The 16,155-nt window shown below is 39.4% G+C and overlaps 4 protein-coding genes across 4 annotated transcripts; all 4 read right to left on the reverse strand.

The window, feature by feature from the left end:
• Positions 1-6,757: 6,757 nt before the first annotated feature.
• Positions 6,758-8,306, reverse strand: LOC108096540 (trypsin). Its single transcript, XM_017198226.2, has one exon. It carries the CDS (start codon positions 8,304-8,306, stop codon positions 7,032-7,034), a length of 1,275 nt encoding a protein of 424 aa, XP_017053715.1. The 3' UTR covers positions 6,758-7,031.
• Positions 8,307-8,594: 288 nt separating this feature from the next.
• LOC108096506 (trypsin alpha-3) lies at positions 8,595-9,404 on the reverse strand. Its single transcript, XM_017198116.1, has one exon. It carries the CDS (start codon positions 9,402-9,404, stop codon positions 8,595-8,597), a length of 810 nt encoding a protein of 269 aa, XP_017053605.1.
• A 456-nt stretch (positions 9,405-9,860) lies between these two features.
• On the reverse strand, positions 9,861-10,756 carry LOC108096551 (trypsin delta-like). Its single transcript, XM_017198240.1, has one exon. It carries the CDS (start codon positions 10,754-10,756, stop codon positions 9,962-9,964), a length of 795 nt encoding a protein of 264 aa, XP_017053729.1. The 3' UTR covers positions 9,861-9,961.
• A 433-nt stretch (positions 10,757-11,189) lies between these two features.
• LOC108096568 (trypsin delta-like) lies at positions 11,190-12,077 on the reverse strand. The gene has a single exon (XM_017198264.1). It carries the CDS (start codon positions 12,075-12,077, stop codon positions 11,307-11,309), a length of 771 nt encoding a protein of 256 aa, XP_017053753.1. The 3' UTR covers positions 11,190-11,306.
• Between the last annotated feature and the right edge of the window lie 4,078 nt (positions 12,078-16,155).

The raw sequence follows: 16,155 nt of genomic DNA on the forward strand, positions 1-16,155 counted from the left end.
TGTTCTTATTATTATGTTAAATATTTTAAATTTGATTTATAATGAATAGATGACATAAATAAGTATTTAAGCTTATAATAGATGTTAATCCATATACACTTTTATTTCATGCTTTTATTATCTTGCTTAAATGGGAATTATTGAAAATAAAGATCCTTCTTCTGAGATTATTTATGCTTAAGTTGGGATTATCAGAAGAACCAAAATTAAATTTTTCAAAAACAAACCAAAATTATTAACTTTAGTTGCTATAGAACTTAAGGGTTTCTTCTAGTCTTTTGTATTAATCCTGCAAAGGAAGGTGAGGTTACTGGTTCTTTTGATTTTATTTCCACGTATAAAAATAAAAGCTTTCTTTCTGTGTATTTGCTAAGCTGGCATGCATAGATGTGGATGTGCCGAGGCACTCACACACGGACACTTAAGTTGCCAACAAGTCAGCGCTGAAGCCTCGGCTCCTTAGCTTTTTCCAGAGCCTTCACTCTTTTCCGCAGGACCTCTATGGCTACCGTTGCTGTGTCGCTGCTCAAATATTTACATTCCATTTAGGCGCCGGCCTGTCTGGGATGTCCTTCTGCCGCCGCTCTGCCGCTGCTCTGCTCGAAAGCATCGTCGACTCCTGTTGACTAAAGCACTTCATCTTCATTTCACAGTTATTTTCAACTTCATTTGCGCGGTAAATAGGTGAACAAATACGCTCACTCAACCGTTCTGCAACCCACGAGTCCCTTCTGCCACCGAACCAACCAACCTGGGTTCTCGGTTCTGGGATTCGAGATCCGGGTTCCCAGTTTGGCGGGCAGCACGCCGCCTTGGCATTAATATGTGCCCTCGTAACTGTGTCACGGTGTCGTTTAACTTATTAGCCTCCATGGCTGACTGGCTGGCTGGCACAGCCTCCGCCGCAAGTTGGCCGGGCTCTGGGGCCTATTTGCATTAGCTTCGCCATTTTTACCCCTTTAAGGTTAAAGCGGGAATATTGACTTTGCTTCGCGTCGTGCGGGTTAAAGTCTCGATAACAACTAATGTAGTTTGTAATGTGTTATAATTTAGATGTGTATTTTAATATAATATTTATCTTTGTTGCTTTAAGCCCAATAACAAGAAATATAAATATTTCTTTGTAATATTTATAATAAGAAGAATTTGTCTTAAAAAAGTTGTATTTTCTAAAAGTGATAAATTATAATACAATTCAAAAAAAAACACAGCACTTATAATAGATTTAGTTTCAAGATAATTAAAAATTGTCATAATCCATTCTCGTTTCAACTGAAAAAAAATATGTTCAATCTGACACGATAAATAAATACGGTTCAATCTGATGTAATAAAAAAAGTAATAATTTATACGTTCTTCGTTTTGTGGAGTATTTATAAATAATACAAAAACTATAATGCCTAAATGTTATCAACTTATATTAGTATTTTATTCGAAAGAAGATCCCAATAGTGTGATTATGCATTGAACCTTTTCTAAGTTTCCACTTTTTAGCTTTTTGTCCCAAGCTCCTGATTTAGTAATTAGCCACCTTTGGTAGTGTGCATATAAGTTCGGTGGGCCAATTACCTTAATGTAAGTTTTTCTGAAACCTGTTTTTTTTATTTGTCCCTGGTGCTGATGGGGTTGACAAGTCGGGCGCAAAAAATGTCGGTTAGCCGAACCGAGAAAATTTCGCCAAGTGGCAGACGAGACGCCAACAGGGGGGAAAGGCAACTTAAGGGGAAAGGGGGAAGGGGGGAAGGGGGGTGCAGATTAAATAATTCATTAAGGAAACTCAACTGTCGTCGGCGTTGGCCCACATCTACCGCTTCTACTTCTTCTTCGCCTCCTTCTTCTTGTAGATGTTTTGATAAGCAAGGGGTAATTAAGCCCAGAGCTAGCTGAGTGTTGGCCGTAAAATTTGTTGGCGGAAAGTTTGTTCGCGCATAGATGACATGAATTTAAATAGGAATTAAATTAAAATGAGTCGCTGGCAGCGGCGGCAACAACAACGCGGCCGAAACAATCACGGCTTAAATTGTGCAACAAAATCACTGATAAGGGGGAAAAGAGAAGGGGGCAAAGGGAGGGGGGTACACAGTCGGGGTCAGTTGGAAATATATTTAATAGCTGTGCGAAATTGGCGCAGCTTGTAAACATGGCCAGAAAGCCAAGGCAACTGCAACTGTAACTGCAATTAAAAGGCCACCAGGCAATGCCTCAGTGTGCGTGAGTATCCATGTGGGTATGCATTTATGTTGTGCACACAGATACACAGATACAGATATATGTGTATAGTACGTGTACGTGCACTTCATATGCATGACAATGTCATGGCAACTTGTAAGGCAACACCACTTATCCTGCCCCGCCGCCTTTCTTCCTTTGCAGATTTATTGCAGCCGGAAAAGAGCCTCCTTTCACGATTCCCCGCTTCGGTGTGTTTGCCATTCACGTTTTTCGTTGTTGTTGTTGTTATTTTCTTATTTCAATATATTGCGGAGATGGCCCATTGTTGGCCTTGGCACCACAATCCAACATTCGATGGCCTCCAAGCCGCCGAGAGTAACTAAATTGCCGCTGCAGATGCATTCTCCTCTGAAGATCCATTGTTCGAGGCATACGAATTTTTAATGAATTGCTGCCTTTTGCCGCTTGCTTGTTGCACTTGAGCTCGATTTCTTAAATTGATTTTTGTAAATTAAAATTATTCCTTGCTACAACCATACAATTTTAAATTTCAAATACATTTTTATTACTTTATTGTTCTTTAACAAAGAGAAAATAATATTAGCTTAACCAATTTTTTTTATAAACATTGAAATTACTTCTAAAGCAGCATTTAAAAATGAATGAATAAAAATGTATTTTTTTAACAAATTTGTTTATACGTAAGCAGTGCAAGTTCGTTTCATTTTTTTGCCACGCCCCCTATTAAGCCCACAAACCGCATAAGCAAGCATGCGATCTCTCCTGCTTAATTATTGATTTGACACTTTGTATATTTTTCAATGCAGGAATAACTGGCTAAAGTTACGTATCGCAGCAGGATGGCTCATCAAAGTCAAAGCCAAAACAATTGCTAAATGCAACGCATAAAAAAGGCAGCTAATTAAGGCAGCTCAACCGCACTTTCATGGCTTCCGTTTGACATGGTTTTGTCATTAGTTCAGAGTGTTCGAAAAATGCATTAAATTCAGCAAAAATGTTGAATGGCTTTAAAGAGCGGCGCAAACGGAATGGCATGCATTGATTTATTGCCAAGCCGAGCGGCCGTTACCAACTCCCTTTTGGCCATGGACCTAGCTCATCTGCTGGAGCGACGGTTTGCTCGCCGGTGCATGAATGTCACTGCCGAGCCAAAATGGACAAGACAACCAAACGAACAACCGAATAAGCGAACAGCCACCGAAAGGGTTAAATGGCACCGAACATTGGCCAAAAGGAGAGCGGCAACAAATAACAACCGGCAAGATGGAGAGCCGCAAAAAGTGTAGCAAAGAAATCAGCGCACGTTAGCAATTAATAATGGGGGAGCCCCAAAGTATTCCGAGACTCTGGGTCTCAGTCGGGAATCGAGGAACAACAAACATTTGGCGTCCTGCGTACGGGGACCTAAAAAAGATGCCACCAAGAGCGGAATGGTCAAAAGAAACGAGTGAGATGTGTGCTTACCAAAACAAAGGAGCAGAAAATCCAGCAATTCAAGGTTTAAAACCAGTAATTTTAGGTAAGAACTCCAAGAACTGTAATACATTTAATTATATCGATTTAAAAAATCTTTATAAGCTCTTATGCTAAACTAAATGGAAACTAAAAAACAAATATTCTAAACAAATTAATATCACAGCATTATATAAATATTAATATATAAATACTGATTTAAATAAATAAATAAAACAAGAAAAATATTTTCAAAGAAGAAATTCTTTAGTTATTAAATAGTCGATAAAATTAGTTTTGTAAATTTTTCCAACATCAAATAGATAATTAAATTCATATGTTAAAAATGACCGTTTATTTGTACCTTTAATAGCCATCAGATTCTTTAAGCTTTAGTAACTTGGTTGTACCAATTGAATGGCCTTTAAAGCCATTAGCCATTGGGGTGCTGACAGTTGCATTATTCAAAAAAACTAAGTGCCACGTTCAGCCAGCCACGCCCACTTTATGCAACCCCCTTGCCCAAAACACACACGCGCTGCACAAATGGTTGTCGTACGTAATTATTAATTTCTAAAAAGCCATTCAAAAATAATATAATTTGAAAATGCGCGCGACGACGTGCCGGGCAGCAAATGTCTCTGATTGTCCCGGATTGTCCGGGGGTTCCGGAGCGTAAAATGGAAATCGGCACGGGCAATGACCAACCGGCCGGCTGCTCAGTTTCAAATGTTGTTAGAGCATTAATTTATGTGTGTGCCCCCGCGCTTCAAAAAGGGCCAAATCAATATTCCCGCCGCGTAAAGAAATATCCGCCGAATTGCCAAAAACGCATCCCGCTGTTTTCCACCCGTTGCCGCGGTGCATATGTTTTGATTTAAAAGCTCATGCACATACGGAACTAATCCTAATTTAAATGTTTTTTCCCCTATTTGGCTTTCCAATAAAGTGGGGAATTTAATTGTTTTGTTGTTGGGCGGCAAAGCATATATAAAAAAAAAAAAACACGAGTAGAAAGAAAAGAGAATCGCTTTTGCATAACAAATTCAATTAAATATCCTAGTGCATGAATTAAAAACATATTATACTTAATTGGAAAATGAAAATTTGGTTAAAATAATATAAATGAATGGAAAAAAAGTGTGCGGAACAAAAAGAGGTTAAATATTTAATCGCTTTCGTGCGGTTGCTACCGAACAATAAGAGCACATTATTTAAACACTTCCATTATGCGCACTAATTTCGGTTTTCATAACGAGTGCAAAATACAGTAAACATTTATTTGCCCGCTTTAATTCGCACTAACTTAATTGAACTTAATTCTTGAATACTTCGCTTGAGCCATTCAGCTCAATACCATAAAATGTTGCCATAGTGGCCATAATAATTCTACTTTTCTGCCACAAATCTCCGCAATTCCCAAAATAGTTTTCGAAGCGCGTCAACAAATTTATTTGTGCGCACCAAAGTAAAAAGGCCAACAAAACTATTTTGAGCAAACAAGTTAAATCAAATATATTGCTTCGATTGGCTGCCCCCAGTCTTTTTGTTGTAATGGGTTTTGTTTTGCAGCCAGGGCAATTGCCAAAACACCAAGTTCAACAGCAATTAAAATGGTCAAAAAAGAAGAAAACGAAGGATGCACACGAGAAGAATAAGGGAAATAAATGCATCTGACCAGCGGCAAGAGAAACATTTCGGCTGCTTATCTTTTAGTTGCTGCTAGTTAACAAACAACCCGAAAACAGCAACAGCAAAAAAAAAATACAAATATAACTACAACAAGTCGTAGAGCCAAGGACAGTATCCCATGAAAACTTTACTTGGTCGAAACAGAACATTCGCTCGTCCAAGAAGCCATAAAAATGTTGCTCACGCGGCGGGGTGATGCTAAATGGATGTGCTGGAGTGTGAGGTACAGTAAAGGTTCGCTAGGAGAGACAAAACATTAAAAGGGATTAAATGATTTCATAATTTAATATATTTAAATTTATTTAAGATATAATCTTACAAATGTATGTCCATGAATAAGTAACTATTATTTGAATAAATTTATAACATATTTTATTGCTTTGTGTGGGCAAAACTTATCAGTAATAGATTAATCCTTTTTATACTTCTTTAAGGTTATAATAGTTACCAACTTTTAAGTAATTAACTTAGAATTTATACAGTTTTCACTGTCTGGCGAGTGCACGTAAATCCCTGTAATAGAAACATTGCATTTTATTGCAGTTGTCTTCGTACTTCTTTCTGTCCTTTCCTTGCTTTCCTTTCTCCCACTTCCCCCTTTTTTTGTCTTTTGGCCAATAACATTCTGATAAATGGTCAGAACGGCTTTCGAGTCGATGTCCTTGAGGCAGGAGCATCAGCACTGCCATCTTCGGCTGCAGCTGCCCACATTTGCAGATATTTGTCTAAGCAGAGAGAACTTTTCAATTTGCACTAAAAGTATTTTCGTTTTCGAGGCAACCTGGCCTGGGTAAATCCATGTCCCCAGATCTTGATTTTGTCAGCCCGAGAACGTGGAACGTGGCGAGCTGAACCTGCAAGCGGTTGCATTTGCCACAAATGGATGCAGGCAGCTGCCAGGCAGCTTTATAAATGGTGTCAACCTAAGGGGACTCTTCATCACGAGTTGCCAACGCCACAAGTCTCCATCTCCGTTCTGCCTCGATTTGTCTTTGGCTTTTTGTTGGCCGACCAAAAAGTAAACTTTAATTAACTTAAGTACATGAGCCACTGGCACTTTGATCGAGCACATTCGAATGATTTTTCAGTGAATACATTTAAATTCCGAAGATAAATGTAGTTTAAAAATCAATCCCTTAAAAATTGTATTTTATATAGAACATTTTATTAATTTAATTAAGCGAAAAGTTTTAGCTTTCGAACATTCTGATTAAAAGCTTTATTCAACACCTTTTGAAAGAGTATTTCAGTTTTGTTACAAAGATATCCAAGCTTTCTATCTGTTTCTGTCCGATTTGACCACCATGAATAATTCAAATGAGGAGAGGCTTTTGTAGGAGACACTTCAATGGACCCATCCTGAGACTCTTTGAGCGTAGCCCCAGGATTGTGGTTTTCGAGATAGAAAAAACCAAACACATGAGGCTTAAACCAGCTAAGGTTGAAAGTGTTACATTTGTTCTATTTTTTATATTAAGGGGTGTTAAAAAGTTTTTTATTCGGTAGTTAGATGTAAAAATTGCACAAGTTTTTAGTTATTTTATGAATTTGGTGAACTATTTTAAAGAAATATAAGCCTTTATTAAATTTATATTTACTGAAAAAATTAATTAATTTTATAAAAAGTGTTTTTTTGTCACCTAAAGACAATTGCTGTTTTTTTTTTTTGGTTCCACTCAATGAAAACTTTGGCTTTATCCTGGAGGCCGTGAACTAGAACTAGAATCAGTAGAGCTTGAAGGACTAGTACTAGAAGGAGTAGAGCTAGATGAACTAGAACTAGAATCAGTAAAGCTTGAAGAACTAGTACTAGAAGGAGTAGAGCTAGAAGAACTAGAACTAGAATCAGTAGAGCTTGAAGAACTAGTACTAGAAGGAGTAGAGCTAGATGAACTAGAACTAGAATCAGCAGAGCTTGAAGAACTAGTACTAGAAGGAGTAGAGCTGGAAGAACTAGAACTAGAATCAGTAGAGCTTGAAGAACTAGTACTAGAAGGAGTAGAGCTAGAAGAACTAGAAGTAGAACTAGAAGGAGAAGAGCTTATAGAACTGGAACTAGTAGAATCAGTTGTACTAACAGAACTACTGATAATGGAACGAGATGAAGTTGTACTAATAGAACTAGAGACAGTGGAACTAGATGAAGTAGGACTTATAGTAGTAGAAATACTGGAAGTGCTCGTTTCATCACTTTCAGTATTCGCCGCTATCCAATTTTGAAACCAAGTCACACTCGCGTAGACATCGGGTTTTTTGCCACAGCCGCCTTCGGATAGAATGCCCACGAGCTTGTTGTCCTGCACCAGTGGAGCTCCCGCGTCGTAGGAACATCCTCCCGATCCATATTGAGTACAGAGGGTGAGCCCCGAGATGCCATTGTCCCAGAGGTCGAACCAAACAGCCCGATCCGCGGCGCACTGATCCAAGTTGTAGATGCTAACCCAAGCCATCTGGAGATAGTCCGGCAGACCGCCGAAGCACCGGTCCCACCAACTGTTCCACCAACTGGTGGATCCCCAGCCGGTAACCACTGCCCATGTGTTGTCATACGGCACATCGTCGATGATTTGGATGGGCCTAATACTTTCCGAGGTCTCGAGGGCATCGCAGAGCTGCAGCAAGGCCAAGTTGTTGTCGAATCGCCAGTAATTGTACTGCGGATGAATGACTATGCCGCAAACCGGAACCAGAAATCCGGTTCCATCGTAATCCCTGGAACTGGTTCCCACTCGCACATTAATCGAACTTGTATAGTATCCAGAGACACATGAAGCTGCCGTGAGGATGGCTTTTGGATTGACGATGGCACCACTGCAAATCATGGTGTAATCCGCAATTACTTCCGCTTGATAGGGAAATTCCTCAATGTTCGCGTAAGAACCTCCAACTATGCGGGGTTGGACCTCAAGATCACCAAGGATCTTGGGTGGTATTGTCACCAGTAAAAAAGAAAACACAAGCCGTATCATTTTGCCAACTAAAACTGGAACTCCATGAGCAACTCTTTTTATAAGCAAGCATTCTGAGCCTCTACAAGCTTATCTGCAAAGTCGTAGCTCAAAAAGAGTTATAACCTGCTTATCTAAATAGGAAGTATTAGCTATGTCTTTTTAATTTGCAATACCAGGCAATGCACAACAAGCAGGTTAAATAAGCGAATTACCTAACGAAGTTTTACCGAACTGAAGTTAAAGAAACTTTGAATTTAAATGTAAAAATTTATTGAAAGCACCGAGGGCGAACTACTTTTGATAAAGTTACTTGCTATTTGTTTCCAGCCAATCCTTGTACCTCAAGATATTGAGATATACATCAGGTCGGCTGGAGCAGCCGCCTCTGCTCAGGATGCCAACCAGTTGGTTACCAAAGACTAGAGGTGCACCCGGGTCAAAGGAGCAGATTTTATCAGCCACCTTTTCGGTGCAGAACACATTATCTGTAAGCTTGTGCAAGATCTTATGTTGTTTTGGCCAAACTTCTAGGCACTTTGGTTTGCTGAAGATCTTCAGCTCCGATTGCTGCAGTTTTTGGGCCTCCTCATTGAGGCACGGCGCCGAGTTGGTCATCCTCCAAAGAAAGGATGCCCAGCCAGTAATGGTGGCCTTCGTGTTGTCCTCTGGCATCTTATCAGCCAATTGGATTTCTTTGATCGTTTCGGAGGTCTTGATCGGGATGCACAATTTCAGGAGCGCCACATTGTTGTCCATGGACGTTACCAAGTACTTTTCGTGCGTCTTGATTTCGCAAACCGGGGAGTTGGTAAAAGTAACATTTCGGTTCGCAATTCCAATTAGCAACTTGAATGCCTTGCTCAAGTAACCATCCACACACTTGGCCGCCGTCAGAATGTAATTCGGATTGTAGATGACCCCGACGCACTTGTGCTGGTCCCTCAACATAATGGAAACCGTCCACGGCGCCAACTGGATGTCCACTGGCTGGCCGCCAATGGTCGTCTTGTTGCAGCTATCGTTATCCTCCGAAGGTTTCTTGGTTGTGGTTGTAGTTTCATCGGAAAGAACAAATACAGTCATCCCCAGGATGAGTAGCAGAGTCGACAGAATCATGATCGCAAATGGAATTGGCTACGATGGGGATCGCATATTATATATTAGTTACAAAACGAAACCGTTTTGTTAAGCTAAATTTTGTTAAGTTAAATCAATTTGTCATACTAAACAGATTGAAACGCCAATAACATTTTTCCAAGTTTTGAAATATTAACTCTTGGTCGTTTAAGTTTGGAAATCGAAGTTTAGTTAAGGTTGGTTAGCTAGGTGATTAAGACAATCTGCTTACATATTTGTTCATTTTCAGAATTTTTCTTTAATTTGGAAACCAGCCATTTAATTACCTTTAACCGACCTCGAATTTCTCGAATTTCTGAAAAGGAAAACCTACGCTGACTGACGCAGAAGGATCCTCCAATTCGAAGGATAGCGCCGGAACAAATGTGATAGCTTGCCGCATTGTCAGTTTCATTGAAAATTAGTTTTCAATTTTTCCCCCAAAACTCAAACAAATTGGAATGTTCCTCTTTATTAAAATATCTTATAAATTAAATATATGTATATAAAGAAATATTATCAGTTCCATTGATAACTTTCACCTTCATCATTATTTTTTACCCAACTCTGTCTAACTCTTTCATACTAGAATCGATCCAATCGGAAAGCTTGATAACATTCGAATAAATATCGGGCAAAATAGAACAGCCTGCCCAGGATAAAATCCCAACTAGTTTCTTGTTCACCACCAGAGGTGTCCCCAAATCACCAGAGCAGGCTCCAATTCCGGCCGTTTTGGTACAAATGGTCAGCTCAGAAATTCTTAGCATTGGAATAATTTTGTGCCAGTCTGCGGCACATTGCTTTTGGTTGTAGATTTTCACCTCGGAGCTGCGCGAATAGGTTGGGTAGACGGCATGGTCAAAGGTCCTTCCCCCTTCCCAAACGTCCCCAAAGTTGCGATTTAGGGAACCACAACCAGTTGCATTGGCTTGTGAGTTGTCCGCCGGAATCTTGTGGCTCCCTTCAATTGGCTTTGTAAGATCAGTGGTGGTAATTGGTGTGCAGGTCTTCAAAAGGACGAGACTCGTATCGACTCGATATTTGGAGTACTGATCATGTTTCTTTAACTTGCAGATTTTAACTCTGGATCCTCCCGACTGGCAATTATTTGTACCTATCCTCACTTGAATATCTCTCATGCCATACCGTTCCAGACACCTGGCTGCCGTCAGGATGTAATTGTTTGAGATTATGGCTCCACCGCACTTTCTACTGGATCCTAGATAAATCATGGCATACCACGGCTCATCCTTTATATTTCCAGTAGTAGTAGAGCCTATGATTCGTGGGTCTCCAAAGGCCAATAAAGGCAGTGCCACAAACTGCAGCAAAAATAAGTAGCTGATCATTTTTCTAAACTAACTTTACTGCCAAACAAGTTCCCTTTTATATAGAATTAAGGAGCTCAATTTTAATAATCTTTGGTATTTCCCCAATTATAGAGTATATCTTTTAATTACGGTTACATATTATTTTCTTACATCTTCAAAAAGATAAGAAAGTAAAAAGGTATTTTTTAATTTAGTAGGAATGTCGTAATGCTGATTCAGAATATATCTACTTTATGGGTTCTGGGTGTCTCCTTCACTGCGTTGCAAACTTCTGACTGAAATTATAATACCCTTTGCTCTGCGAGGGTATAAAAACAAAATCTGCTTGCAGCATTTTTACTATTTGAATTTGTAACTATTTATAATTTATAAATTAAAGCCTGAAATCGTTAAACGGTGTCATTGTAAATTATTTTCCATTTTTCCCCCAAGACTAAAACGAAGTGGTATCTTAACTTTAAGATGTTATAAGTTAATTATTAATAAAGAAATATTATATGTTCCATTGATACATTTTATCTTCATCATTATTTTTTTACACAACTCTCTCTCTCTCTTTCTCTCTCTTTTACTCTTTGATATTTGAATCGATCCAATCGGAATGCTTTATAACATTCGAATAGATATCGGGCTTCCGGACACTGCCTGGCGAGGATAAAATCCCAACTAGTTTGTTGTTGACCACCAGAGGTGCCCCCGTATCATAGGAATTGGCTCCAATGCGGCGATCTTTGGTGCAGATGGATCGCTCAGAGATTTTCTTTTTCCATATTGTACGAGAAAAGATGTTCCAGTCTGCGGCGCATTGATTTTGGTTGTAGATTTGCACCACGCCGGTGTGCGCTTCCGTAGGGAGTTTGGGTAAAAAAAACCTTCCCGGCCAAATGGGATCCCGATAACCACAACCAGTTACATTGGCTTGTGAGTTGTCCGTCGGAATCTGGTCGCTCCTTTCAATTGGTTTTATAAGATCAGTGGCGGTAATTTTTTCGCAGGTCTTCAATAAGGCGAGATTATTGTCATAAGTCAAAAAATCAAATCGATCATGTATCTTTATCTTGCAGATATTAACTGTAGATCCTCCAGATTTGCAGCTACTTGTACCTATCCTCACTTTAACTCTCCTCGCCGCATTGTGATCCACACAATTGGCTGCCGTCAGGATGTAATTATTTGAGATAATGGCTCCACTGCACTTCATGTCCGATCTGACTCGAATCGTGGCAAACCATGGCTCATCCTTTATAATTGCTGTAGTTGTAGTGCCTATGATTCGTGGGTCTCCGAAAGCCAATAAAGGCAGCAGTCCAAACTGGAGCAAAAACAAGTAGTGGATCATTTTCCTTAACTAACTTTACTGGCAGACAAGTTCCTTTTTTATATAGAACCAAAGAGCTCAATTATTATAATTTTTGGTATTTTCTCTATTATTTATCTTTTAATTTAAAAATTAAGTAACTTTATTGGCAAACTAGTTCCTTTTTATTCTCCTTTTTATCTCTGGTATTTTCCTTTTATATATCTTTTAATTAAGGTTACATATTACTTTCTTACATCTACGAACAGACAAGTAAGAAAAAGAAAAAAGGTATTTTTTAATTTTAAAGGTATGTAAACTGTTAAAACCTAAATTTCTTTACATCATTTAAATATTGTTTCATTTATTATCGCAATGAATGTTAAATATTAAATACTAATATTTGCAGACAAAAATATTAATTTACACCCGCATATAAGCCGTATCGAGTTCTCTGTGGGTAAATAAATTCTAACAAATCGATTAAATATAAACGCAAACAATTATTTATTCAATTGCCGTTTGGAGCAATTGGTTTTATATACTCCCGATTTATACTGTATAATTCAAGCAACCGCTTAGAGCTGCTTAACCCCCTATCGCCGCTTACCAAAAAAGTCTCACCAGCCATTACACTAAGCCGCTTAAATTATTTGAATAATTCCCACGCTGCACCAACAAAAAAGAAAAAAGAACGGGTGACGGAAATAAATCTGGACATTTCCATCAAACGATATTTGTGTGCGCCTATTTATGCGATTTTACATGAATGCAAATTTAAAATCTGGCCAATGTTTAGCAAAATGTCGAAATAAATACATTCATCGCTGGTCGTTCGTAACAAGTTGTGGGTGGAAAGTTGGTGGTCGTCTAGGCCAAGTAAACAAACATTTTGATGATTCGCCATGTCAAGTGGGCGGTTTCGTATTCCACGCAGGCGGATTAAAATAGATTACAACTGAATTATTTGATAATACGCCAACAGATGCAACACATCGCATTGGTTTGCCCCGAAACGCATTTAATTTTCATCAATGTGAAAATCATTTTTGGTTGCCAAGTTTTTTTTTTAACGTTTTTTGCCTTTATCGGGGCATCGTGTTTTCCATTTGCCTCTGGATCTAAATTTTTTTCCAATCTGTGGCAAAAAATCATCTGTTGTCGGTTTTTTGTAATCAGAAACTGTTTTTGTTACTTTTAGCTCGATTTAATTGATTTTATTTGAGCAAAATCAGGAAGGGATTTTTTATAATAGCAGGATTTTACTGCATTAGCAAATTGGTTACAAGGGTATTGATGTCTTCCTTTTCGTAATTATCTTTTTTAAACATTCAAAAGAAATTTGTGAAAGGTGTGACAATCACAGAAACAATGCTGCAATGCAAATAGTTTTTTGTTTAAATAAATTACCAGGATTAATCAATTAATTGGATACAAATTTGTATATTGATTTTATTTTATTTTAAATCTTGTTAATGCAACTTAAAAATGCATATGATTTTCAGCCCATCGTTACAATGACCTAAATTGGTTTATTCTCTGCCTTAATGATTATTTCAGTTTTGGCAACATCGCCGATGCCATAGACATCCATCGATGGCCATTTGTAGCTCGATCCAGCTGCTCCTTCATCTCAATCAGCCTTTGGCTCATACATAACCCAGTAAATCCTTTTCCAGCTGGATGGCATCGTTGCCAATTTTCACACCAGCGACAATTACTCAAACCGTTGACAACAACAGCGGGTTTGGAAGCTCTGTCCTTGCTACTGCTGCTGCTGCTTTTTCACTGACCCGCTTTTCCTCCCCTCCGCCGGACTTTTCATCGCCGATCCCCTCCCACTTTTGATTCTGCAGTCAGAGCTCGCCAATTCGGAATCGAGGGACGACCGGCAAAACAATCGTGGACAAAAATATTTGCATGCACTCTGGGTGCACTTGTCTGAATCGCCGATCTGGGGCAACTGCCCCCTTTTCCCCAACTTGTTTCTGGTATCGCCACCGGCGGCGGCGCATTAAATATGCAACACCTATGACAGCAAGCCGCTTGACATTTAGATTTAAAAGCCCCAACAACCCGTTCCGTTGCCTTCAGCTCGCTGCTGAATGCTCACACTAAAGTTCTGCTGGCAATTTGTCGCTAAATTTGTCAAAAAAAAAACCCAGAAAACTTGGCCGGCACGAAAAATTATGACTTTCGCAATTGTTGGTGGAACAAAAGGCACTAACGTAATGCCAAAGTGTGACCCGAAACAGTTGAAAAGGCAAACTGTTGCTCTCGAACCTTAGGAAAATCCACCGCTTCCAAAAATCCCACCCTTTTCCCTCACACGGCAAAAGTTTTCAAATAGAAAATGTTTAATTTCCCCAAAGACAACGTTGATGCTGCTGCTGCCGCTGCTTCTGCTGCTTTTCCTCGAAAACGCAGCGTTTTCCCAGCCAAGCTGAGGAAACTTTCTTACATATTTTACAATAGATCTTCGTGTGTGTGTGGATGGCTGCAACAGTGCAGCCGAAAAGTTTCTCCTTAGCCGGTCGAAAAGTTGGCTAAGACAAACTCTCCGCCGAAAAACAGCCATCCCTAAGCATCCGGAGTCGAACTTGTTAGTTTGCCATATAGCGTTGAAAATTATATTATTTTAAACTTTTCAAATGTCACCAGAGAGTCAGAAATTTCACCGAACGTCAGTGACAAAATCGTGTTGCTGCGACTCGCGTTCATTGTGTTCGTTAATTAAACATGTTGTCCCAATGAAGCGAACAATGATTCGCGCTCCGCGGGAAAATGTTTGCGAGGAAAAGTCAAATTGGAAATTAACTGCATTATCTGATCGAACGGGGTAATTAAATGTGGCAATAATTTCAGCAGGTCAATCAAACTCATTGCGGACATATAAACAACATTACAAATGCCAAAAAAAGAGCAAAATTATTAATGGCAGTAGAAAGAAATCGTTATAAATGTACATTTTCAAAATCAGTTGGCTTCATAAAATATTTATAACCTTTTGTGTTGTCGTAAAATTCATTTAACAATTGAAAAATAGGGAAATTGGTTCAGTTGATAAGGATGTGATAACAAATATAGGATTTAGTAGTTGAACGAAGTCAACGATTCTGAATTGTAGTACCTCTTTAAGTTTAGTAGCAACTTAAGTTAGAACTTTGCATTTATTTTATTTTTATTTTTTATAATAGCTTTATACCTGTTTCAATGAAAAGTTCTTTCGCCAAGTCGGAACTATTTCTGGTGTTGCATCTTTGATAAGGTTTTTTTCGCTTTATCAATTTGTGTACTGGGCGATTATTACCCAGTTTTACTTGCAATCTCCGATCCAATTCAAAGTCGTTCCCATTCCTGTTTCTCCCATGGAGCCCATTACAATCTAAAACTGTCGCAAAATGTTACAATGCGATCAAAGTGAAACTTCAGCAATGCCGTCTAAAAAAAAAAACTAGTGCCACAATGACGGTACATAGAAGCTGCCTCGCAGTTATGGCGCACAATCAAAGCAAGTGCAACAGCAAAAGAAACAGCAACAACAACAACAAGAACAGCAAAAGCAAAAGCAAAATCAGTGGCAACATCGGTGGCAGGCAGCAACATTCAGCGACTGCAACACAAATTGCTGCCAGAGGCGGCGTGCGGACTTTTCTTTCTTTTTTTTTGTTTAGCCGCCAGAGAGTTTTGATGACACCCGACGCCTTTTGCCACGCGACAACTATCAACTAGCTGGAAGGCAGCCAGCCATCCGGGTGGCCAACAAGTGTTTAGCGTTTTGTTTTCAGTGCAATTAAAAAGCGCCAACAAACGCCTAAAAGCCAACACGCCTACACGCCTACACGCCTTCATGGCTGACACGCCCCCTCAAGTGGCGACTGGCTGGCTGCGAATGTTGACAAACACCAAAAGGCCACAAAAGACACAAAGGGGGCAGTGGTGCGGGATGTGGTGCGGTGTGGTGCGGTGCGGTGCGGTGTGGTGCGGTGTGGTGTTCAACACTTGAGTTTTGTTTTTCAACACAACCACCGTCGGCGGAGTGAGAAAAATCCGTGCAACGTCGACTCCTTCCTTCTGTTCTTGCCACGCGGCGCCTGGGGATATGCAGCACAAATGGCTG

Source organism: Drosophila ficusphila, unplaced genomic scaffold (genome assembly GCF_018152265.1).
Source record: "Drosophila ficusphila isolate 14025-0441.05 unplaced genomic scaffold, ASM1815226v1 contig_414, whole genome shotgun sequence".
Classification (NCBI taxonomy): Eukaryota; Metazoa; Arthropoda; class Insecta; order Diptera; family Drosophilidae; genus Drosophila; species Drosophila ficusphila.